Source organism: Myripristis murdjan, chromosome 15, assembly GCF_902150065.1.
Source record: "Myripristis murdjan chromosome 15, fMyrMur1.1, whole genome shotgun sequence".
NCBI classification, from domain to species: Eukaryota; Metazoa; Chordata; class Actinopteri; order Holocentriformes; family Holocentridae; genus Myripristis; species Myripristis murdjan.
Window position 1 is genome coordinate 18,369,128 of NC_043994.1, and position 24,771 is coordinate 18,393,898.

General features: G+C 43.7%; 1 protein-coding gene across 1 annotated transcript; it reads right to left on the reverse strand.

Annotated features, from left to right (window-relative positions):
• Window positions 1–1,229: 1,229 nt before the first annotated feature.
• loxl4 (lysyl oxidase-like 4) lies at window positions 1,230–24,078 on the reverse strand. Its single transcript, XM_030071381.1, has 15 exons — window positions 24,046–24,078; window positions 22,318–22,662; window positions 21,202–21,503; window positions 20,867–21,081; window positions 13,329–13,367; window positions 12,994–13,207; window positions 12,724–12,901; window positions 8,560–8,714; window positions 8,302–8,469; window positions 7,797–7,959; window positions 7,457–7,700; window positions 6,263–6,378; window positions 5,799–5,935; window positions 2,745–2,856; window positions 1,230–2,281 (listed from the first exon to the last, which is right to left on the reverse strand). Exons 2-15 carry the CDS (start codon window positions 22,637–22,639, stop codon window positions 2,211–2,213), a joined length of 2,436 nt encoding a protein of 811 aa, XP_029927241.1. The 5' UTR covers window positions 22,640–22,662; window positions 24,046–24,078; the 3' UTR covers window positions 1,230–2,210.
• Window positions 24,079–24,771: the final 693 nt, after the last annotated feature.

Below are 24,771 nucleotides of genomic sequence, written 5' to 3' on the forward strand. Positions count from 1 at the left end.
AATTCCCAAATAACATACAATGGTTTCTAGAGCTCCTCAGTGGAGTCCAATTCATCAAGGCCCAAAATAAAGGAAAGAAAATGTGCTAAAGGAATTCAAGGAAGTCTACTCCTGTCTGTATGAGTGACTGGGCCGCAATAACCTGGAAGCTGTCTATTAGAAAACCATCTTAACAGGTTTAACCAAAAAAAAAGGACAATGAGTCAAGCATATCAAAGGCACTAAATGTTTAAAAGAACATGATTGGACAAAGCGGTGACAAGCATGGTTTGGTGAGTCCATGCTGTGACATCACTGTTTGGTAACTGTACTGATGAGCTGCTTATTCAGCAAAGATGTGGAGGGATACAGTCCACTTCAAGCAGGCCTGGGTTAAACGAAAAACAAGGCCACTGTTTACCGTGCTGAAGCATGAATCTACTCATTTATTTTTCTCCCAGACAAACATGTTGTTCTCTTCAGGGGCTTAAAATGCCAGCTTGTTGTGTCCGTAACGCAGCCTACAGAAAGGCAGCTCGCGGAGTGAAAACTCTGCATTAAAATTTCACCGTTCCCTCTCCTTTTCTCTGCTCCATCTTTCTTTTCAGTCTCTCTCTGTTCCTGCCACTCCCTCCCTCCCTCTCTGTAAATCTCCTCGAAACTATTCATCTCTCTCTTTGCTTGTGTGAGGCTAGAAATATCAGTGCTCCTTCTTCCTGTGATCCCATATTCTATTCCATAGTGTTTCTTTACACAGCTCATGCTATCGCCCTAACCTTAACCGTAACCCTCAGTCTAACCCAAACAGATGTAATTAAAAGGCTTTTTATATGCTCTCAAACCCAGCCTGCTTACCACAATACTGTGGGCTTTTTTCAGGCCTGCTTTCACTCCCATCAGAAGGCTGGAAGAGAGAAACTACAGTTACAGCTGCTGCTTTAATAACTCTTAGATGAATTAACAATTATTCAACTGAATCATGGGAATCTTGACCTTTTTTAATATGTATACCCTTTAACTCTGAAATCCTATTTTCCCCCGGGTTCATTCATTTTAGAAAAAGTAAACAAACATGTCAAAGCGTATTCAGTATTGTAACTTGAAGTTACAAGCTAGCTAACAAGCTCTTTACTGAGCATGCTGTTTATGTGTGAAACCGATGAATAAATAAAGTTACACCATAAATAGTACATTGTATATGAAAAGAAAAAAGTAAACAACACAAGCTTTAAAGTTCACTTGTTAAAATGTAAAACAAAATAAAAGCTGTTTTTCTGGATTAAATATGACATGTCAATGTCAGTGTGATGGCTGATTAAGAGGAGGGTGGGGTTGGGTCGGGGGGAATTAAAATACTGATGTTCAAAAGATAAAGTGCTTCGTTCCACTGAAACTGTTTGAGCTCTTCTAACATCAATTCTAGATGTGAAGCCAAACTAAGCTGGTCGGATTTGTCTGTATATAACAGGATTTTGTTAACACAACACCGAAGCAAAAATAAAATACCTAGGAATTGTAAAAACTATCAGAAAATGCATTGTACAACACTGTTCACCTGAAATGTAGTGAGGTTAATATAATAATATACAGTATCATTTAGGAGCACCAGTACTGGAATAAGATAATAGTCAACAGCTATACACGATCCAATAGGTAAAGAATAATACCAACAAAAGACAGAGCCAAATATAGTACCTTAAGCCATTGTGCATTAGACCAAATAAAGTTGGTTTGGCGTAGAATATGATTAAACTATATATTTTTTTGTCTCTTTCTCATTTTTTCTAGTCTTCTTTATTTGTAGCATGGGAATGAGTTTTCCCAACATCATCAGGTTTTCCTGTAGTCTTGTTACAGATTAGCTATGAAAGCCATTCATACATATACATTTTGAATAGTTAAGTTACTAGTAGTCCACATTCACAGAAAACAGTAAAGGTTGAGTCGATATCCAATTTCTTCTTACTTAACAGGAGTAAAAATGAGTTGAGGCTATATGGCACCTGTCCCACTCTTGTTGTCAGTGGCTGTTTGAGCTGAGTTTGGAGTCTCTGCGAGGGTCTCTGCTGTGATGTGATGCATGGATGATTGTGTAATCCACATCTGCCAAGGAGATGAACGGGTGCCATTTTGCGTGTTGTCTGGTGTTGTGAGGTTCTCAGACCTCACAGCCCACCCTGAGCAGTCTCTGGGTCCCGTTGGGGGGCCTTCAAACTGGGCCCTGGGGTGGGCTACACAAAGTTATTGGTGATCTGCCTTTGGTGCTCAAACAGATCTTCAATCTCTGCGCTGTATGCATCTCCTTTGAAGGAAAAATAAAAACATACAGTCAGAGCCCAAGGACAGGGATGAAGGGAGAAACAAAGTGCAAACCTGTCAATTCTGAAAAAGAGATTTTCATGGCCATTAAATTGTCTATCCATCTTGTTAAGATATGTTTTGCATTTTATATTTACTTTGTTTATGCACAAAATGTAAAATAAAAATATCAAACAACGCAAGTCTTCAATCAGTCTTTAGTGTGGACCAGCCAGTTTGGGCAGAGTCAACTTGGGTTGCCAGGTTGCACAAGAAAAACTTAGTCTAATACGTCAAGTCTTGTCTGCCAACACCCCTTGGACTGGATATGTGTGTGATAAAACAGGAGATTAAAGGGAGAAATGACAAAACTGGAGGAGGCAGGAGACTCTTGGGAAAATGGAAGGGTTGGCAGGTATCAAAGAGAGAGAGTAAGGGGGCAGGGAAAGTATGTCTCTTGTCCTCACCTGCATGACACCCATACATGTACGCTTTGTGGCCATCGTACTTGCACCGACATCTCATGACATTGTTCATGAAGTCGGACTCGGCCATATCCAGCGAGGGATTAACTTCCACCTGAAATGAAAGACGATCATATCACAACCTCTGTTGACACTTCACGCTTGATTATCACAGCAGTGGATTCTGGGTGGCCTTAAGACTTGCAGCTGCTTGCTTCATCATCACCACAGACGCATTTATTAGACAACAGAGGGAGTTTATCACTTCACTCTTCTCTCCTCCATCCAATATCTGGAGCTGGCCAAGCGCATGGACAAACAAGGAACAAGAGTGTGTGCTCCTCTGTCCACACACTGAGAAAGCTATTTGAAATAAAGCTCAGTTGGATGTAAAATTGTAAGAGGGCCTGTTATTAAAAAGCACTCATGGCTGGTATTGTTTTTATAGTCCATCCTTTTCACATCCATAAAAAGCTGGATGACTTTTCCATATAGTATTCGTTTTGGAAAGATAAATACACTGCTACTACTTATGGACTGTACATTGGAATGACATTCATTTGGTACAGTAGGGTTCATCTACAGCGGGGCATATGGACTGTATAACATGCTGCGGTCAAACATTTGCTTTTACCAGCGCAACACACAGGGCAACACACAGTGCTAGATCTTTAAGGAAAACCCATCGTAAAAGTATTTTATAACTTGCATGGAAACTTGTGTAATGCAACAAAGGCAATGTCGCCCACACAGAACATGATGTCTTTCTGCAGAAGGGTGATGCCATTTTATAGCTGGGGTGCACTGCATGCATCTACACCACAGCATGGCTCCCCACTCGAGCCACGGAGAGGTTCGCTCTCTACTCGCACGAATACAGGTAATGCAATTTTTGGCCTGAAATTGGAAGTCTGTTGCAACAGTGTAGTTATGCATAAGCATGTTTTTGCATCTGAAATTGGTTCTATTCTGAGTGCTAGTATACATTGTACTAATAGTCAGTTATTTGCAGAGCAGCTCCATAACTGCTGATACAACCATTCTCTTAATCCGGTCTGGTGATAATACTGAGAAGCCATTTACTCTAATAGCTGCTCTGTAAACTGCTACACCCAGTTTAAGTACAGGTTACAAACAGCTACAGAGGGAATCAAGGCAAACTCCATTTAAAAAAAAGGAAAACTTAAAAAACTTAGTGAATGCACAAAAACTGTCTCTTTATTTTTCAGGGTAAATTACAGTGTTGGACTTAAGTGTATGAGCTTTCTGCTGAGAGCCGGTGCAGTAGCGGAATGTGTTACTCACTGAGAAAGTGGCTATAAAAATAAAAACAGGGCAGGAGAAATTCCTTGGTGGCAAATTAGCCGTTCCTAATGGAAGGGGGGACTAGGTGCTGTTTGACTAAAGGGAGGCCGTAGTTAATTTGGGTAATTGGTGTGTTTCATTAGCTCTGGGTGGTTCAAGGGCAGGCTTTCTGGATCCCTCTGTAAAGCCCAGGATGAGAAACGCGGGGCATCATCTCCAACTTTACTAGATAAATGAAAGAACACAGCAGGGAGAGTAAGAGAGTTGTAAAAGCTGTTTGTGTTCTCCACTTTTGCAACCTTGGTGACTGCTGCTGCTCAGCTATCTGTGGCTCTCTTCTCGCTTTCTCTCTCTGTCTCTGTTGTTCTCCCCAAGTAAAGTGTCCTAGTCTCCGTTTCCTCAACTGACCCTAACCTTTTGACCTTCAGTAGATCTTCCCATCTGTCTCCCGCTTTCCTCTTACTCTACTCCTTCTCCCTCCTCTCTTGGCCCCCCCTCCCTGTCCCACCCGCCTCCACACAGTGCAGAACTGTGGCAAGGTGCCACTTTATAATTCCACTCCGCTAGGCATCCTTAAAATACATCCAGTTTGCATACACATGCATTTGTGTGCATGTGTATGTGTGTCTCTCGTGCCCATTACGGGTAAATTAAATAAATCCATCCCCGATAAATAGAGGTATAATTACTAGGGGGCAGATTGAGTGTAACCTCTCAGAAGGATTAGGTAAAAGCAATAATTATCAGCCAGCCCGTTACACCGTTACCCCTCTCCCATGGTTTTAAAGTAATTGGCAGCATGCTCAGATCTGAGAACTGCTGCATACCATGATGGGATTAGTAGTCTGCATTGGAGTTGGAGGATAATGGGGGTTGGAGTCCTTGATGTGTTCTACTTTGGTGACCACAATGATATGACGAATTGACCTGGGTCGACATAATGACAGACAGAGAAGAGTGAGGTGGACCAACAGGACTGTGGTGACTAAAGGAGGTCTGGATGCTTTATTGAGATACACGGAAACACTGAATAAACCCCAACCACCGAAAGAGATGCTGTGAATCCCCTTCTCATTGTTAAAGGACCAGTTTACCCAAAATACACAAAAAAGACAAACATATATTTCCAATTACCTCCAGTGCAATATATCCATTCAGATAGTTTCTGTGTGATTTGGTGAGGTTTCCAGTCATGCTGTGACCTTCCCTGTCCCCAGCACAATGGGGCTGAGTGGTGATCAAACTGTCAAAACGTCTCCCTATCCGTCTGTAATTTGTACTCTTTTGCGGGCAGATGAATAAAGTTTGCTGATGCTTTTTGGCAGGACATGGTTCCCAAAGAAGCTGTACACTCTTGAGGGCTGTGGATTATGACTATCTGTAGTGTTGTTTCTGGAAAGAACTGTTGCTGTTGAGTTTTTTTTTCCTGCATTTTTGATTGCTTGAACTTTACAAACAACCATTCTTTCATTCGTTCAGCCCGACAGTACTGCCGTGCCAAGATACAGGAAACACTGGCGCCACCTGGAAACCTCACCAAATCACACAGAAACTGATGGATAGCTTACACTTGGTGGGAGTGTATCTTTTTCTGTATTAACTGTTGTTGCTTTCACTTATTTTTTGGCCTTTAGCACAAAGTTACTGATGTTTGATGAAATATATCTCTGACTTTACACAACTTTTTTTTTTTTTTTTTTAAAGGTATTCATTTGCAAGAAGGGTGGAGTGAGAGACGAGATGACGCCTGACCTGGAATATGTAATCTCCTGGTCGTACATCTGTCACGTCGACCCACTGACAGTCGATGTCATGACGATATGTATCCCAGCAGCCCACAGAGATGCCCTGGTCACCCATATTGTAGCAGGAGAAACGCTTCTGGAGACCTAAAAGACACATACACACACACACACACACAATAACATCAATCACATCATCAAGCAATAAGTGAGCGTTCACTTATTGCTTGGTGTTTTCTCTTTATTGTAAGAGCATTTAGCTTCAGGAATTGCACTATAATGTATATCAATCGTATTAAAAAATGTATCCATGATAAAACAAACAAATGGAGGGTGAACAAACAACTACAGCAGTGATTTGCTACATTAACCACAAAGTAAAAGTATGAGAAGTTTTAGCTAAAAAAAAAGTATTGTTGGGGAGAGAGCGTGTTTCAGGAGTTTAATGCATGAACGAATGGTGGTGAACGTTACCCTCGGGGCAGTAAGTGTCCTCCAGACAGAAACTGGCCTTGTGTCCCTCTGCCACCCTGGTGCCATTCAGTGTCAGCAGGTCGTAATGTGTGAACACCTCGATGCTGTGGTAGTGCCTGGGACAAAACAGGGGAAAGTCCTGGTGAGAGTGTGTATGTGTATGTATGTGTATATGTGTGTATGTGTGTGTTGGTGCATGGAACACTAGCTCCCTATGGCTCGTCGCCTAATGACCTCAGCTCTCGAGCACGAGTGTGGGTGTCACGGTAACACCTCTCACAGAAGCTTGTTTTAGTGCCTGCTAGGTTGCGCTGTTTACCCATTCTGAGTGAAAGGAGGGCTTTGAAACACACACATCCATGGCTCTGATGTGTTGTTGTAAGAGATTAGCTGAGGTGGACCAAACCGGGGCTGACACCCGGCCTGTGGCAGCCGCACCGGCTCAGCAGTCGTTTCCACAGACACGTGATGCAGGCGGCTAATGAATCTGGAGAGATGACAACACTGTTTTGGACCACACATAACTTACTGGGCCACATGTCACACAGCCAACTCTGTCGGCCTAAAACGGCTCCTTCTTTTCTAGTGACGACAGGCCTGAAAGTGCTCTCGTCATCTGACGAGAAAGTAGCTGTCTTGAGGAAAGCGTTTCTCAGACATAGAGTGGAATGTGTTAAGAGCAGACCTGAGGACAATATGTCATCTATGTCAGACTAACGGACTTAACGCTGCTAAGGTCCACTGACAGACAAAGGGTCTTATGTGTCAGCCAGTGTTGCATTACCCCTGGACCTCTCGTCACACCACATGCACTAAATTCATTGGTGTAGACATCATGCTTCCACATGTTTTCTTACCTGGCAGCAATTCAACTCAATTAAATTAAATTCAGCTTGAATTATTTGACATGGAGGCACTTATGTCATTAATGCAGGAACAAAAAACTGTTGTGTAAGGCTCAGGTGTTTGTCAGAATATTCTTGGCAGCCCCATGGCCCTCTGGAAACCACACAACTATTCACCTGTATTGAGGACAACCCAAACCACAGTTTCCCCAAAAATGCTTAAAATGACCACAAATGCAACCTCAACACCCTTGCAGTTGTGGAACAACATATGTAATCTGTTCCACTGCCAGCTACCCATCTACCTAAGCAATCTAAAACTTCCTTTACCCCCTGTTGGATGCTGTACCTGTGACACTGATGCCACGTCCAGCTGTCCCTGGTGGCTTTGGGTCTGAAATCGGACCGGCCCAAATTCATGATGCGGGAGGAGAAGCGCAGGAGGCGGCGGTGTCCGTAGGGCCAGTTCATCCTGGCAGCAGAGGAAGACAGACAGTTCTCCTCGTTGGCACAGCTCAGCAGGTGGAGGGGTCGGTCTTCCAGATAGGCTGTCTCCTGGACGAGCTGGGCATCCAGAACCAGGTCAGGGGCCGCTGTAGAAGATCGGAGGGTGACGTTGAGATTCAAGCAGCTTTCGAGCCAGAGAGTCGACACAGCTGAAGGTAGAGAGTTGAAATGGCATGACTTACTTTCCGAACAGGTGACCCCGGCAGCTTTAGCTCCACCTCCACGAGGGCAGTGAACATGGTTGTTACGGCGACACTGTTGGATGGACAGCTCGGTGCCAACACAGTGGGTTCCACTGAGAATCACTTCAGCTGCGTTTGGGTTGCTAGACCAGTACCAGGTCTCCTGCAGAAAGGTGGGGGAAGGGCGTACAGTGCAGTTCAGTAATTTAAACAATGCTAGTTCAGACACTGTTGATTGGACTTGACAAATCTAGAGGGAATAATGCGTTTCACCAATGCATTATGGCATCAAAGATAGATTCATTGGCTTACACAGGGGACCAACATGCCAAACACCAGTGATCTGAATTTGACAACACTCTTAAGGGAGTTCTGCATAGAGGTCAAAACAAGCTAACATGTTTATTACTAACTGAGCCAGAGAGGGACTGCATTGTTTGTGAGGGACAACTAGGCATAATGCCCTGTCAATTATAGACCGTAAAATGTGTTTTTTTTTTTTTACCTGGTGAGCACTGGCAGCAAAGCCCAGGCCCAACTGTCTGCATACCACCATGGCCTCATTGATGCCCCAGTTCTCGCTGCAGACAGAGCCCCAGCACTTGTGGCCGCCCACATCCATCAAGACCTCCACACGGCCTTCCCCTGGCATTCTTCCACCAGCCAACCTGACCTGAAAATCAGTCACATGCAAACGATGATTTTATGATGGATTATCGTCAGAAATGGAACGACATGTCTCTTGGTGACGCTGTTTTCATACCGTGTTCTCCATGCCAGTCTTGGGGACGTTACAGCGTACGGAGGCATCCTGGCTGTGTTTGAATGTCCACAGTGGGACATCCTGGTACTGGCAGTCTAAGATGGAGCGCTCCGTCCCCAGACACTGGACATTGTTCATATGGATAGGCCCTGTGCCTGGAGAAGGAAAATTAGGTATGAAAGTAAGATTAAGGACTATGGTGAAGGAAATGAAGAGAGAAAAAGAGCATCAAGACAATTGTTGTGCCAATTGTTGTGCCATGCGTTGGACCACCTGACCCAGGCATGATGGCATCGTGGCACAATCATCACCAACATACTTTATCACACATACACGAACAAAAGTGAACTATAGCAGAGGAACAGCAGATAAAATATATGTGTGTACCATGTGAACGACTCATGCTTTCGCCACCTCGGCGTCAAATCAACAATAAAAGCTTTCTATCTCTCAGAACAAAAGATTCCTGCCAGCCAAGCAGCAGCACCGCCATCACTGTACTCGAGCGATCTGTCACACCTCATTACCATCATTCTGTTGCCTTCAGCACAACAACAACAACATTGTGGGTAGTCCATCACCCTGGGTGAGCGAAACAGAAAAGTAAGTAAACCACACCAGAAAGCAAGGCCAAATCTATGTCAACAAAACAACAAATCATGTAGTAGTTTACTCACTTGGCGTTTAAGACAGGATAAAAAAAAAAAACAGAAACTGGAGGAAAAACGCCAAAAATGCGAAACAAACAGATAGTACTCGAATGGTGACAGTATATCAAAACACAGGGCAAAATATGGTGTCAGTGTTTTCTTACAACAAAAGATACAAATTGTACGCTTGGAATTGAGGTACCGTCCAAATAAGCACTCGTACAACAAAAACCACAAAAACATAAGAGGCAGAGAGAGAGAGCAACAGAAAAAGAAGGGAGAAAATGAAGATGGTTGATATGGTAAGGGATAGATTGTAGCCTTACTTGGCCTGTCTCTGTGTTGGTTTTGGTAGATTGCAGGCCTGGTTCCAAACTGGTCACAATGCGTGGGTTCATGTTCACCCATATGAAAAAGGCACACCGAAACCACTTCCACCTCTATCTATACGGTCAAGGCCTTGGGCTACATCTAAACTCCCCCTGCTTAAGTTATCAGCACAAACACGGGGTTGACATGAGGGATCCTCAAAATTAACAGTGACATACTGCAGTTAGACCTCAGTTTTTTACGAAATCCAGGCGGGGCTGAGATGCATTCCAAGAAATCGGTTTCACACACTTCGCAAGCATTAGGGGTGTTTTACCATCTTACACGTATAGATGTACCTCACAGTTAAAATTACACAGTGAGGCAGAAATATACCAGTGTTGGTCAAGAGAGGAAATAGAACACAGACATTGTCCCTGTAATTTACCTCACTGATGGTGATGATGAATGTGATAATGATGGGAGTTAGATGGGTGGCAGATAGGGTGGAGTCTAGACTGAGCTTAGACTGTGTTCTTCACTTTCTCTCAGCTCCCGTTTATCAGTTTACTGGTGATCAAACGGTGATTTTCAGAATAAAATTTCCAAGGTGCACAGCAGACACTGTTTGAGGCATAAATTGACATTGTGTAGTCTAAAAATTTGGCAGCTATTTACAAGATGCAGTTATAGAAAGAGAACATCTTATACTTAGATCTGACAGATGTCACATATCAATTGCACAGATTAGAAAATGGACTTTAAGAGATGGAAACAGCGCATGTTTGGTCGCATACTTGTTCAGAATAGCACAAATAGTTGGTTAGTGGTTAGAAGGGAAACCCTGGCCTTTTTCCTCTCTGAAATTAGCCTCCGTTTTAGGCACATTGATGTAGTGTTTGTAGTGTTTTTCTTTCCGTGGAACATCTCTTTCTACGTCTCTAATCCAAACTACGAGCCGTTTTCTGTCATCTGATTGGTCCCGCTGCTTGGCCAAGTCTAAGTGGTAAAATCACATAGTTGGTGAGTAGGTCTGAGGATGGCAGCCAACTGGCATCATAGTCATGTTCCCTTAGTCTACATGCTTTTAAGGGTGGTGTACTACTTATAAGCTGGTGCACGCGTGTGAGACAGAGAGAGAGAATGCATGTGTGTGTGTGTGTGTGTCTGTGTGTGTGAGTGTGTGTGTTCAACCCATTTCCAGGCGAGCGCATCTGTGCAAGCAAGCGTTCCAGCAAATCTGTGTATGCGAGATGGGAGGGATTGCATTCATAGCCAGGATCTCCACCTGCCAGACTGTCTGCCAACCTCCCTCCCCTCTGATCACCAGTCAGCCGCAACATCTATCACACGGGACCGTCACACACATGCAAATCCTCTCCTTTGAGGTCACGTAGATACAGACGTCTGATTGGATGAGAGATTTGATAGAAGTCATGAGGAATGCTTTTTTTTTTTTTTTGCAAGTTGGCAGTAAAAACAAAAATCATGGGTCTCAACAAATCAGATGGATAGACGATGTGAAAGTAAGTGTAACAATACAGATTTTTGACCCCACAAAATGATTTCTCACATATAATGACCCCCCCACCCATCCCAACAAAAAACAATTCAATTCAATTTTTTTTTGTCTGTCTTTCTCGACAAGACTTGATTCTAACATCTAGAGTTTAATTAAGGCCCTGTCTGACACCATATAGGGCTATGTTTATGTGGCTTCCAGAGCACATGGAAAATTATATGTGACAGTAAAATGTCTAAAAGGCAGCATGTTATAGAGAGGAAGCTGTGAGGTGTCTTTGATGTCCTCTGACCCTGCTATGACTGCAGTGGGACAGCCATTACAAAACGTTTTGTGTGCGTGCACTTGAGCATCTATGTGTGAATGGGTGAAACGCCAACTCAGGAGACGCAGCATAAAAACCTGCATTTTCAGCAAGGAGGCCAGGGTAATATACGAGGTAGATGTCGTAGAGAGTAAACCCGGCATTTGCCAAACCAGATTACAGCTGCAGAGCCGCAAAATAATGTTATAATTCTGAGACTGAATTCATTACATACACACATGTCTGCAGAAAATACACATGCTGGCACATGGATGCACATGCATATTTGGAACCATGTGGGTGGACAAGGGAAATGTGAACTTATTTTGGCTTGAAAATTAAAAGCTTCTCAGCCCCTCCCTGACAATTATAACACCTCTGCTTCAGACTGCTGGAAGCTGCAGACAAACCTGAGCCCTGGCCTGACACGGTGCTGATTATGACCAGACGACAAACAGTATCCTGTGTCCCTTTGAACTGCACCAGATTTTAGTTCTGCTAGACCCATCAAAAAGCAAGGTAGTATAAATGACATCATCTGCTGAAAACCCCATTTAAGGCGTTATAAAGGTAACACAGACAAAAATATCCTCCGTCTGATCAAACGCACAGCTAAACCAGCAAACTGTCATCCCATATTTCATCTTGATCAGCATGATTAAAGGCTACACCCCAGTCCCAGACGTGGGGAAGCCATTCTCACGTCTCCTAAGGGTGGGGACAGCTCTTACACAACTGGAGACTCACTGAGACGATGAGTGCGACTTCAAAAAGTGTGGAAAAGGGGCACAGGACTCACAGAAAGGGGATGAGAAAGCTTGCTGGTAGTTAGTAAGATTATGTCTCAGACTTGAGTTAGCAAATACCAGTGAAAACCACAACAGCTTACAGTATTATGTGTGTGTGTGTGTGTGTGTGTGTGTGTGTGTGTGTGTGTGTGTGTGTGTGTGTGTGTGTGTGTGTGTGTGTGTGTGTGTGTGTGTGTGTGTGTGTGCTGTTTGGGCAGGTGGTGGGCTTGATGTAAGGCTATCAAAGCTGGAGATTTTGTGATCAAAGCATTTGCAGCTTCACAGGTTAACACATACACACACACACACACACACACACACACACACACACACACATACACAGGTATGCACGCACACAGACACACAGACACAAATATCCTCAGACCATTCAGCGGCAGACGGGTGCAGACTCTTAGATAAGCAAAAGACTGGAGAAGCACCCCTCCCTTCTCTGGAATGTCATGAAGCATTTTAAACACACTCAAACACCCAAACACATATCACAGACTCAAAATGACTCAATTCAGAGTGCGCTTTAGCACCAAGTCTTACAAGTCTGAAATCCTTTTTTTTTTTTTTTTCTTGTCTCACCTTGTCCCATAAAGGCTCCCAATAGGGCATCCTTGGCAGTACCAAAGCCCAGCTCCCTGCACACCACGCTGGCTGCTGTTTGGTCCCACTGGTGGTCCACGATGGTTCCCCATTTCCCCTCACGGAGCACCTCCACTCGGCCCTCACCCAGCCTGGGACCGGCCTTCAGACGCACGGGCTGCACACGGGAGGAGGGAGATCAGCTTAGCCTATGCGTACATTCATGCGTATGTGATCATGCTAATGTAGGCCTGTGTTTGTTGCCCTTACCACGACAGGATAAGGAGCCTGGGGTCTTCCTGAGGAAATGCGAGCAAACTGAGGTCCCGGGACACACTTGGCCACAGCATGTCTCCCATTCTTACAGGGGGACGGACTGCGGGGGATTGACAGCTGAGCACGGCACTCAGACAGGGTGCTCTCAGTGCCCAGGCAGTGTACCTTTTCTACCCAGAATCCTTTCTTCCTTGCCATGATGCTCAGTCTAGAGGGAGGTGGAAATGAATTCAGTGACAAAATTCAATTCATTAGATGGTCATCATGGAATCATGAAATAACTGAGCAAAGAAAAGGTCATCGAATGTGAATAATAGTCTCTTTTGTACCTTGTTGATGGATCTGAAACCTTGGAGTCCCATATTTTCCTAGAAAAGAACAAAGGCAGACAGGGATGTAAGTTGTGTTCTGTGTATTTACTGAAGTTACTCACACATATGCCAGTCGTCCTGTGAGGTGAACCAGTGACTATTTCCTCCTGTAGAGAGTCAGCAGTTGCTGTAAAATACTGCAGCTGCTGTTTATTTTATATTATATGTGGCCACAACATTCTCCAACATGCACATTCACTTGCACTTACAAGCACACACACACCCACCAACCCAAAAAAGACACAGGGTACATCTCTTTCACTTCTCTTGCATTCACGATTCCTTCACTTTACTTTCAACTCAGAACCTGGTAAAAATGAGCTCCCACTTGTGAAAAAAGTGAATCATCATCCAACTCAAAATCACAAGTTGGTCAATTCAAAGCTCCTGTTTCTCCAATAACAGTTCATGTGATGTCAGAGGACACACAAACAGCAGGAAAAAATGCTTTTGTTGTTTATAGTAAGAACTTGATCAGTAAAACAGAGTTTAATTACAACTTAAGAAAACACTCCTGGATACGCTTGTCTCTGGATGAAAACAGACCGTGTCTTCCTCTTGGCATCCATTTTTCTTGAGCTCACACCACGAGTGCAACGTTGCAGATCAGAATGCATACGTCAGAAATTCTGATTTCTGAGTTGAAATGAACACAGCATTAGTGCCTCCAATGTAAGATAGGAGAAAAGGACGTAGGGATGGCATTTGGGATGGACGACAGAGGAGTAAGGATACATTAAAGGACTGAGCTCCAGCAACAGTGTTTATCTCTAGTTGGGGCAGCAGAGTGCCACGATGAACTGGGTGGATCCTGGTAAAGCACACTAAACACATTTCAATCATACACCTCCACGTATAAACACTATATATGAGACCAGAGGGAAGTGTGTGCATGACTTTGTGGTTTGAGCAAAGATCTCCTGCATACATGCATGGTGAGGAACTGGTATAGTCTGAGGCAGAGAGCATTGTCTGTTCTCTGAAATAGTTCACTTCCTGTCTGTTTCTCTCACTCTGTGCTGAGTGTATTTCTATCTGGAATGTCTAGACTGGTTGGCTGTGCTTATGTTTAGACCAAATACTCAGTGTATCACATGGACCAGACTTATGGGCCAACAGAGCGTAGCTTTCTGTACAAATTTGCATATATAATTAAGTCACGTTGATAGTAGAGGCGGTTATGTGTAAGAAAACAAGTTCTTTATTTCTAATGCACATGCCCTGCTAGGCCTGCTGGTAGTCCTGGGGGTCATGGCAATCCATCACATAGACTTAGAGATATATCCTATGCATCATTAAAATTTCACCTGCTGCACCAGAGGAAAGTTCTTGGGATCACCAAAATGGACATATTTCATCCTGTGGGCGACATGAATGTTGGCACCAAACCTCATGGTGATCCACCAAATAGATTTTGAGATATTCCACTGCAATATTGAAAATTTGCCCTGCTAGTGGCACTAGAGGGAAGGTCATGGGGTCACCACAGTTACTAATTTTCATCCCATAGGCAGCATGAATGTTGTCACCAAAATTCATGGAGATCCACTACAGAGATTTGGAGATACGGACCTAACTGCTGACCGACCGACACAGTAACATAAAGAGAGGCCAGATTTTGCCAGAGAGGCAAAAACCTGCCAGAGAGGCAAAAATCTTGGTTGCCAAATGGAGATGGACTTTATTTTAATATCACTCGTGTTGAGCTGAAGATAAAACAAAGCCGAAACTCTTCTTTTGCATTGCTTGTTGCAACATAGCAGCGATTTGTACATAACTACAGGATGTTGGAACTATAAAAGGATGAAAATAAAAACGTAAGACATTTTGCACTATACAGTTAACCCCCAAAGCCACATGTAGTCTAAAAAAAAAAAAAAAAAAAAAAAAAAAAAAAAACTTGACATCCAATAACAGCGATGCAGAACATTTCTGGGAAAGCAGGGTTTGACCAAGCACGCATACACAAACAAATCCACAGAACTCTGGCACTGTGGCGGTTGCATGTCCGAGAAATGCCAGAGCCAAAAAAGAGATTTATACAACAAGCTGGTGGGGAGGGGCAGCGGAGACGAGAGCCTTCCGTTCTCTTCGCATTCCCACTCAGACCATGCCAGGGTGCCTTCAAACATCACAAAGTGCACACACACACACACACACACACACACACACACACTCACAAACATTCATTCAATTACTCAGAACACAGCAGCACACACTCTCAAATACAGCTGGCTTTCATCAAAGCAGACGGCAAGAGGGCAAAAGTTAAGAGCTGGTGAGGTTTAGCTTACAGTACGACACTCTGTACAGTAAAACACACACTCAGGCACTTTCATATTTATTCACGGCGGCAGCAAGGGCAGCACCGCTAAAAATTCACACAACATTGCGATGACACAAAGAGGGTCAGTTGGTGTTTGTAATATCAAAGAATTTCTACTTTTTTACATCTTTTCACATTCAGTCTCTGTCGCATTGTTGATTGTGGGAGGCTCAAACGCTTCTCATTTATATCTACCACATACAAATGACATACCTGATGGCTGAAATCCAGTGCTATGCCCCTTTAAAGAAACAAGCATGGGTACACATTTTAAAGCAGTCGAATGTTTGGATTCCTAACATAAAACTACAGACATTCCCGTCAAGCTAAAAGTAACAGAAACTTTAAAAAACAAACTGAGGATGCGGGAATCAATAGAGGCATTGTCATTGCCCCGCCATTACGCAGGTGCTTAATTATGAAGATATGGCCTGTTGGATGTAAGTGCTCTATATGGTTTTCCTACATCAAAAAAAAATAACGTGTTTCCTGATGCTGTAAGTAGTCAGAGGTCCAGGAGAGGGTTCACCGCTCCATCGTTCAAAAGTATAAACAATTCCTTCCTCGAAAAATATTAGCATTTGGCAGGGAGCTGTATAAAAATAACTTTTCCAGAATGAGTTTGACTTTCATTTCATCAATCATACGGCATGAGATGACGCTTTACAAATGGTAGATAAATCATTTTTGAATGGGGCTCTTCAGATGGATTTGCTAAAGGAGGCACAAAAGCAGCTGTGATGAGCTCAGAGTTGAGTGTGTAAATTGGGAAGGGTGGTAAATGAGATCTCGATTACATACTACTAGTCTCACAAATCACCACTACCTTTGAAGGCTACTGTGATCAATAATAAGTGGGTCAATACTAAGTAGAAATAGCACTTAAAGACACCATCTGACATCAAATGCATTACACATAAAATAAGACATAAGTGATGTCACGCGACCCGGTGTAAACCAAGACTGACACGCTGTATAGAATTTAACACTTATCCTTAACGATGTCTTAAATTACGCTTGTAAAGTATCTTGAATGTGTCTACCATGTGGCTCTGTAGTAACATGTCATCCAGAGCAGACACAGAGGAGTACGCACATACACACACACACACACACACACACACACACTCTTTCCCATGAAGCAAACATGTCTGTGACTTGATTGTGACCTCACCACAGACCAATCAGTCAACCATTTTCCCTCGTCAGAAACCCACACTGACTGTGAAGATCCAACACAACTACTACTACAGGCTATAAATGATCCCCCAAGTCTTTCATTTGACTGACTTACGGCACTGTTTGTTGATGCTGAATTTTAAACCGCGGCAGCATTACACATAAATTTCACACAATTTTTAAAAATATGATCAACAAAAATGAAGTCTTTCTCGGGGGGTTATGAAGAAAACAAGTGTCTCGACGTAAACACTGGTACACTAACAGGCATTGTGGGCAATAATAACTATCTGAGAGCATCACAGCTGTGTGCTCATCTGGTGTGACTGACTCAGTTTGTTTAGATGTGTTTATCTGTTGAGCTTTCCACCTCCATAGCATTCATCAGCCTGCTTAACCAAAGAGGGTATTTCATCCGAGCTAAACAAGAGAGACTAATGATAGGGAGTCCCACCTCCGTGTTAAAGGGCAAGCATCACATCACTGTTTTGGTTTCATCCTCCCCACACTCTACTGGCTTATATCTTATTCGTAGGGTGCATTAAAACATATTAAAATTTCTTACCATTGAAGCTTGTAGCTTGCTCATGATGCTGTAATGTGCTGATCATAGAAATGCACAAAAATGTTAATACTTGTTAAGTCTATCAGGTAGCGTTAAAATTATTTTAAGCATGCCTTGTATAATGACATGCAATGAGAAGTTATCTCAAAAGTAAATGTGCGGATTTAACTAAATTACAAAACAGGACAAAAATACCATGTTATCACTGTTACACAACCAACGGGATGCCAAGACTCTTGACAAGACAAGAATCTTGGGTTTGAAACAGTTGCCAACTTTGTCCATTCAGAATTCAGCGAGCTGCTAAAAATCCTTATGTTTCATTGAGCTTGGCTCGGAAAGCGGGGTTCCAGACACTGTTCCAAACCACAAAAAGAGCATACATAAAGAACATGCATGCAAAAATTAAAAGATGGAAACATAAATTAGAGAGAAGATCACTCCGGAAGATCACATAGACCTAAGACACCAAACCAGATTCGGTCACACAAAATGTCACCCAGGGGACTGAAAATGATACCCTCATCCTAAGAAAATATTTCAGCAAAAACATAATTAAACATAAAATGCTAGTTAAGTCCCCAAATCACTATAGTGACAGAGGAAGACAGACAGCTGCTGACACAGCGACCGGCTGCAGACAGCAGCTGTAATTGGGACATACTTCACACTAGCTGGTGAAAACCTGGCCAATCTGAGTGCTGCTCTTGCTCTCTCTGTCTCTCTCTCTTGCTCGCTCTCTCTCTCTCTCTCTCTCTCTTCCTCCTCCTGTTCTCTTTCTAACTGTCTCACACGCAGCTATAATTGGGGGTGTTTTTTCACTCTCAGCAGAAACCCCTTGAGAGCCTCAGTCCTGCCCAACCTGTAATTACAGCATCTTCAGAGTCCCATCCAAGAGAGGCACAGGCAGCCAAGAGACATGGCATGGTCTGGGCTTTCTAAGAATGGACCAGAGAGACTGAGAGGAAGGTGGAGAAACAGAGGGGGAATGTCGCTGGCTAAATTTGGTAAGGCCATGCAAAACAATCCCCAGCTTTTCTGGAAAACACTGAAGGTGGAGAGATGTTACATGAGAACTGAACTTTTGTGTTGTCTCGAAAACGACGGGAAAGCATTTTTTTGGTGGTGACTATATGAGCGTTATGCAATTATAATTGCAGTGGCAATTAAAATTGTAGTTTGCAACTGTCTTACAATCATCCATAAATCTAGGCTGAAACAGGATTGAGTGGATATCTCTACATTATCTTCGGTATTTTGTTTTAGGATAATTTATATAAATATATCATATTTACAAAAACACAAAAAAGCTTTTATCTTGATTATGAGAAACCAAAATAAGACTGTTATATACCATAACCCATTTTTGTAGTGTGTAATAGCTGTCTAATTTTGGCCCTTGGAAACATTTGAAATATTCTGTTTATTCATGTATGCAGGGATAGAAATGAAAACAGTAAACAAGTACAGATTTGGAAACAAACACATCATGGTTCAGACAGGTATGCCGTGAGACGCTACAGAAAAACATCAGGTCGTGCCCGGGATGCACAGACCAAATTAAATCGAGCCGTGACCGCGGCTATACCAGAGGAATGAACATAGTGACATGAGAATCTGGCAGTTTTCATTTATGTCTGTGTCAGCTTTTCACTGTACATTAAAAAGCAAATATGTTAAACATGTTATCACTTTGCTGTGGCTTAGGGTCAGAGACTTGAAAGAGCCCACTGGGTGCTATAATTTAACTTCCTTTTCCTTGACCTTGGAGGCTGGTTTAAAAACAGCGTCCTGAAAGAGTCAGTGAGCAGCTTCCCTATAGACTTCACTCCAAGTCCTTCAGGCTACAGCAATCCTGTCCTCCTCCGTCATACCTCTCTTTCTGGTGAGCAGCCAAGTCTTTTATGTTTCCGCCGTACAGATCCACTTATACGTCTCATTTTCAATTCTTTGCATTAACTGGCAAATCTGTGCTGTGATGGAAATCAACAGAGTCAGGGAGACCATTGCACCTGCAATGCGGGGATCCTGTGCTCTAATAAATGATCCCGTTCCGATCACGCTGTTCAGCTACTGCGCATCCTTGAGGACCTTTTATCATTTAAGTTATGACGCCTGATGCTGCCCTCCTCCAACAATAGAATCCAGTTATAGCTTCACTGTGTTCCCATTAACACAGCAAGCCAGAGTTCAGCAGAGATCACTTAATTCAAGGGCAAAGCAGAAATACTTTGAGTGAGTGATTCACACTCTGATATGGGCAGTTTGCAAAGTCTATAAACGAGTTAGAAAAGTCTATAAAAGAAATGAATTACCCCCAAATAGTGCGGCCTTTCAACAGCAGGAGGAATCTAGCACCTAGAGTACAGAGCACATGTTGTGGTCTATCACCAGTTGACTCAGACCAACACTGGCCAAGTGAGGGAAGGAATAGCTAAACTGTGAATCACCTAGAGCCAGCAGCTTTCTATGAACAACCGGGTCCCCAATCCTCTCGAGTCAGGACAGTAAATGGTCAGACACCATTCATTCTCGTAATGGCACTGGAGTAATTTCTCTGCTAATGTGTGGCTCTGCTGTGGCTAAGAGCACAACCGTCCCAAAACCACTCTTGACTTTTTTTTTCAACAGGAGAGGAAGTGCTGGGCTGGGTGAAAAGGGCACTCAAATAGGTTACATCTACTACGAATCCAAGTGCATACATAGGTACAGCGTACATGTCAACATATGTGGACACATGCAAACGTGCACACACGTTGGTAGTACGTCAAACATGCTGAGGGAGTGACGTGAAAAAGTGAGGAGACGAATGGTTGAGTTAAATCCGCAGAGGCAGGCTTGCCAATAAGACAAGTTGCTTCACAAAGGGCCTCATCCCGCTCTCCAATAGCTGTCTCTGTCCCACACCACAATATCGATGGGACAGTTAAAGAACAATCAGCAGTGATATTACACCTCCTCACAGGAATCTAAAAGTTAAAGCGGGGCTGTTTGTCTGAGAGCTGCAAGCTGCAGATAGGATCAGAGGAAGAGACAGAAAGAGATAGATACAGAGAGAGGGAGAGAGGGAGAGAGAGGCAATGAGGTGAGCAGAGGTGATTTGCCTAGAGAGAGGTGTAAAGAAAGGGCCGCAGAGAGAGGGACAGAGATCCCTTTATCATCATCGTGAGGGTGAAGATGGGAGGGGGAGCAAGGGGGGAGACGGGGGAGAAGTGGCTGGGGGAGGAAGATAAGCCAGACAAAAGGCCCTTACTCAAAGTTGCATTAAACGGGATGCCACTGTTTTTTTTCCTGAGGATGTGCGTTTATTCATTTAACAATGGGATGAATGGTTTAGCCTGTTGCCCTTCAGAACTACGGCCAGGGAGCTAACAACTGAGTTCATACAGGTCAGTCGGGATGGTTTCAGTCGGGGGTCGCACTCACTTGTATGTTCTGGCGTTGTGCGGGGCTGCCTCCGGAAAGCCGAGCATTCCGCACACAACTCTGCTGCTGTTGAGACTCCAGCCCAAGTCGCACACCTGCCTCCATCTCCCAGCGTGCTTCACTTCCACCACACCCTCGGTGATCAGGGTCTTCTTCTTGGTGGCTGTGAGGATGGGCCGCAGACGGACCTCTTCAATGCGTACCTTACTGTGCCCCTGGAGGGAGACGAACATCAGAACATCAAACACACCTGCACAAAAATGACCTAAGATTCCTTTCAAGCAGCACTTATGAAAATCTATTGACTTTCAGTGAGTGTGGTGGCAATGCTGTACCGGGTAGTGGTGGTGTCTGTGAAACCTGGGGATCTCCTGTGGATGTCCGTTGCCATAGTACCCGTGTCCTGGACTCCTGCGGCTGGCCAGGGTGTTCTGCCACTGAGGCGAGGGACTGACGTTGGGCCTCAGGGCGATGGAGTGGCCTCTCCTGGTCGTCTGATCCTGCCTGCGCTCAGGGGTGCATATCACCCCGAGGTCCTCTGAGTGTTTACAGTCATTCACCCCCCAGCCGTTGTGTTTGCAGTCTTTCAGGGACTTCTCAGAGCCATCGCAGCGTACATTGTCCATCCATATTGGGCCTGGTGAAAGCAGAAAACAATTCGTCACTTCATTCATAGTTTTGTCTCAATGGTTTTCACTGATTGTATAACAGACAGACTGGCCCATGTATCCACACGAGGGATTGAAGCAGCTCCTAAACACCCTGCACTCGACTTTTACAGGCAGGTTGATTGAGGGTTGCACCTTAGTGGTGTGTTTAGCAGTGGATGCACAGTATTTCACAACAGCGTCCCAAGGCAGGGTGTCGTAGACGCTGCCCCTTGAATTCACTCAACCTTCTCTTTAATTTGGATTTAAAAGCAGCAATAAAGAATGTCCATAAACCACAGCAAGTGTAGCACAACTCTGGCAAGCAAATGCTGTCATTATTCTACAACAAATGCCCCTCTCGGCCCATATATTTGCTCTGCCAGCCTACGGGCGACCTTAATGAGATGTAGAACTCCAATCCCATAGCAAGTTATCTTTGTTGCTTTATGATGGTTAGCTATTTTGGGAGTCTTAATTGGTGCCCTTTTTATGAAGCCATGCTCTTAGGGTGTTGTTGGGTAAGCGAGTTATCATGTGAAAGACTTGGAGCGGAGACATAAGTTGGATAGTACCAGGGCTGATCTACTAATAGGTCTAAAATATTCAAAATCTAATCAGAGATTGGTAACTATGCTGATGACATCAAAGCATAACTTTATCTCTCACATCCAGTCTGGCTCAGATTCCAGTTGGGCTTAGAGAAAAAATGTCTTTTGACCTTACTTAACTTTCTGGCACAGACTGAGTCTTGGTGGTTCTGGCTTTCATGTAAGTGGAATGCGGCTGTGTAATAGCGCTCACCCTGTCCTTCTCCATACTTAGCGCTGTGCGCCCACGTAAGACCACCCTGGAAACCAAGCTCCCGGCACACCACGTTGGCCAGCTTGATGTCCACCTCGTCGTCGCACACTGTCCCCCACGTGTTGTTGTGCAGCACCTCCACGCGTCCCTCGTTAGGTTCTCGCGCGTAGTTCCCCACCAGACGCACCTTGGCAGCGGGGGCGCGAGCTGACCTGCGCTGGGAGGACGTCGCCCGACGGGGCTCCGCGTGGCCGCGCCAGGAGAGGGACAGCAGGAGGAGGAGGAGGGAGCTGAAGCACAGGGTGAGGGCGCGGATCGTCATGTCCAAGAGCAAGGGAGGGGGGTCTGGGGGTGAAGGTGGTAAACGTTCAGTCTTGACTCAAGTGATTCAATTTGTACTTGTCATACGTGAACAGCCAACAACACAGCATTTTTATGTCATTTATTTCACGCTCAGTTGATCACTCAAGACAATTAAGCAGGCAGGCCAATTAAGAGCTAATCTCCCTGTAATGAGAAAGATCTCAGATAATCTCGGATAAATCTAGATATACGCTACCGTGCAGCGCAATGAAATAGCTGCGGTCGTAGTGAAGGGCATGGCTGTTATGCAGAACAACGGTGACATCCTCTGGACAAAAGAGCACAGGTAGCCAGTTCAACGACAGACCACGACTAGGATGCTCTCAACGTTTTTTTTTTTTTTATCAGCGAATGAGAAATGAGATAAGACAGCGATCCTTGTTGTGGCACTGGTTACATGTTTTGATTTAGCTGGGGAGATACGCTGTAACTTTGCTTGTTTTCTAGTCCTGCACTGAATATCCTAAATTACAACCAGTGGAGCAGCATCAGTCTTGCGCAAAGCAGTGCAAAAGAAAGCCAAAACGCATAAACATAAGAATGTTTTTCACTCGCGACACAGACATATAATTAGTGATACAGAAGTGCACTTCAATACTGACATTCACGTGAATAAACATCCCCCAAGGCGTCCAAGCCGTATTTCACTTCTACGCACAGACAGAAAGATAGGCAGGTTGCAACTGGAGGTTAACAAGTGTCACAGCCAAACAAGAGCACAACAGGAAAGATTTGATAACACTGGTGAAGACAGCCACTGAACCACTGAAACACTGCAGGCCGACACATTGGGCAATCACACAGATGGTCCCTGTGCAAAACATTTTTATATTATAATATTTCACCCATAATGAAATAAATAAACAAAGCAATAAATAATTCAGCAAGGGGTATACAGAAATCATGCTAAAATGTGTGTATGGAGGCCTAAATGTAGGAATTGCGATCACAAAAGGTAATCCACTGTAAACTCCAAGATTCAAGAGGACCACAAGAAGCAAGTACTAACCCTAATCCCAACCCTCTACATGTCTGAAATTTGCTTTCATCAAAGCTGATGGAATTTATAATCACAGGACCAACATAATACTAAGAAGTCATGAACCAGAGAAGAGAAAAAAAAAAAAACCTGCCCTTACATTTTCAGCCCTTAAACACCTGTTGCACATGTAGCCTGCTCTTAGAGTGCAATATTGACTTTACATGTGCACTGCGAAATTGAAAATAAATCCTAATGTCATGAATTTGTTCTTAATGGACCTGCCTGCTTGGTAAAATAAAATGAAATGAAACAAAGTAAAACAAAGTAAAGTATTAATCAGGAAAGTAAGACAACAGGAGAAGGTAAGGTGAAAGTTCACTCACCTGGCAGGCAGCTGAGGTTTGCAGTCCTGGAAGTCCCTGGCAAGGGGAGAGTGACTGTGTGAAGGAGTGAGCCCTACTAGATGTTCTCCTTAGTCAGTCCTCCCTTCTTCCCTCCTTCTCCCTCTATCCCTCCCTCCCTCCCTCCCACTGCTCTCTCCTTCATTCTATCACTCATTCTCTCATATGGATACATTTGATTCATTCACAATGCCAACATATACCCTACAGTTTTAATCAGCAGTACAGATTTGCCTCAGAAATGACAAACCTAAATCTTAAACTCAAACATAAAACTTCAAGATAATTGCTCTCACATAAACATTGCAAGTTATCTCTAAGAGTGGCTTCCCTCCCTTACTGTCTGTCAAGGGGAGATTTGTCATTGAAATTTATTTTTTTCTTTTTCCTTGTTGACATTTGTATGAATATAGATGACTGTTTTGAAGCAATGAGCCTGTTGAACGAGTTCTGGGTGCTTGGAACAAAGACATAAAGCAAACAGGGATCTTTTCTCACAAGCAATGAAACAGATGGTGAAGATAGATTTAGTGTTTTAGTACAACCTTTTTTTAAAAAAATAAGTCCACACAAACCGCCAGACGCACCAATTTCAGGGTGTGATGTTGCCAGACAAGTTAGACAGTTGAATAATGAATGAAGTGAATCATTATCCTTTATCAAATCCATGTTATATGACTCCAATTTACATGTCCAAATGATCTGTTT

Excerpts from the sequence above, each read along its gene's own strand:
- loxl4 (XM_030071381.1), bottom strand. The coding sequence starts at position 22,639 with ATGACGATCCGCGCCCTCACCCTGTGCTTCAGCTCCCTCCTCCTCCTC. Across the intron at positions 21,082-21,201 it reads ACAGACACCACCACTACCCG|GGGCACAGTAAGGTACGCAT; the intron begins GTACAGCATTGC and ends GTCTCCCTCCAG. Across the intron at positions 2,282-2,744 it reads CATGTATGGGTGTCATGCAG|GAGATGCATACAGCGCAGAG; the intron begins GTGAGGACAAGA and ends TTTCCTTCAAAG.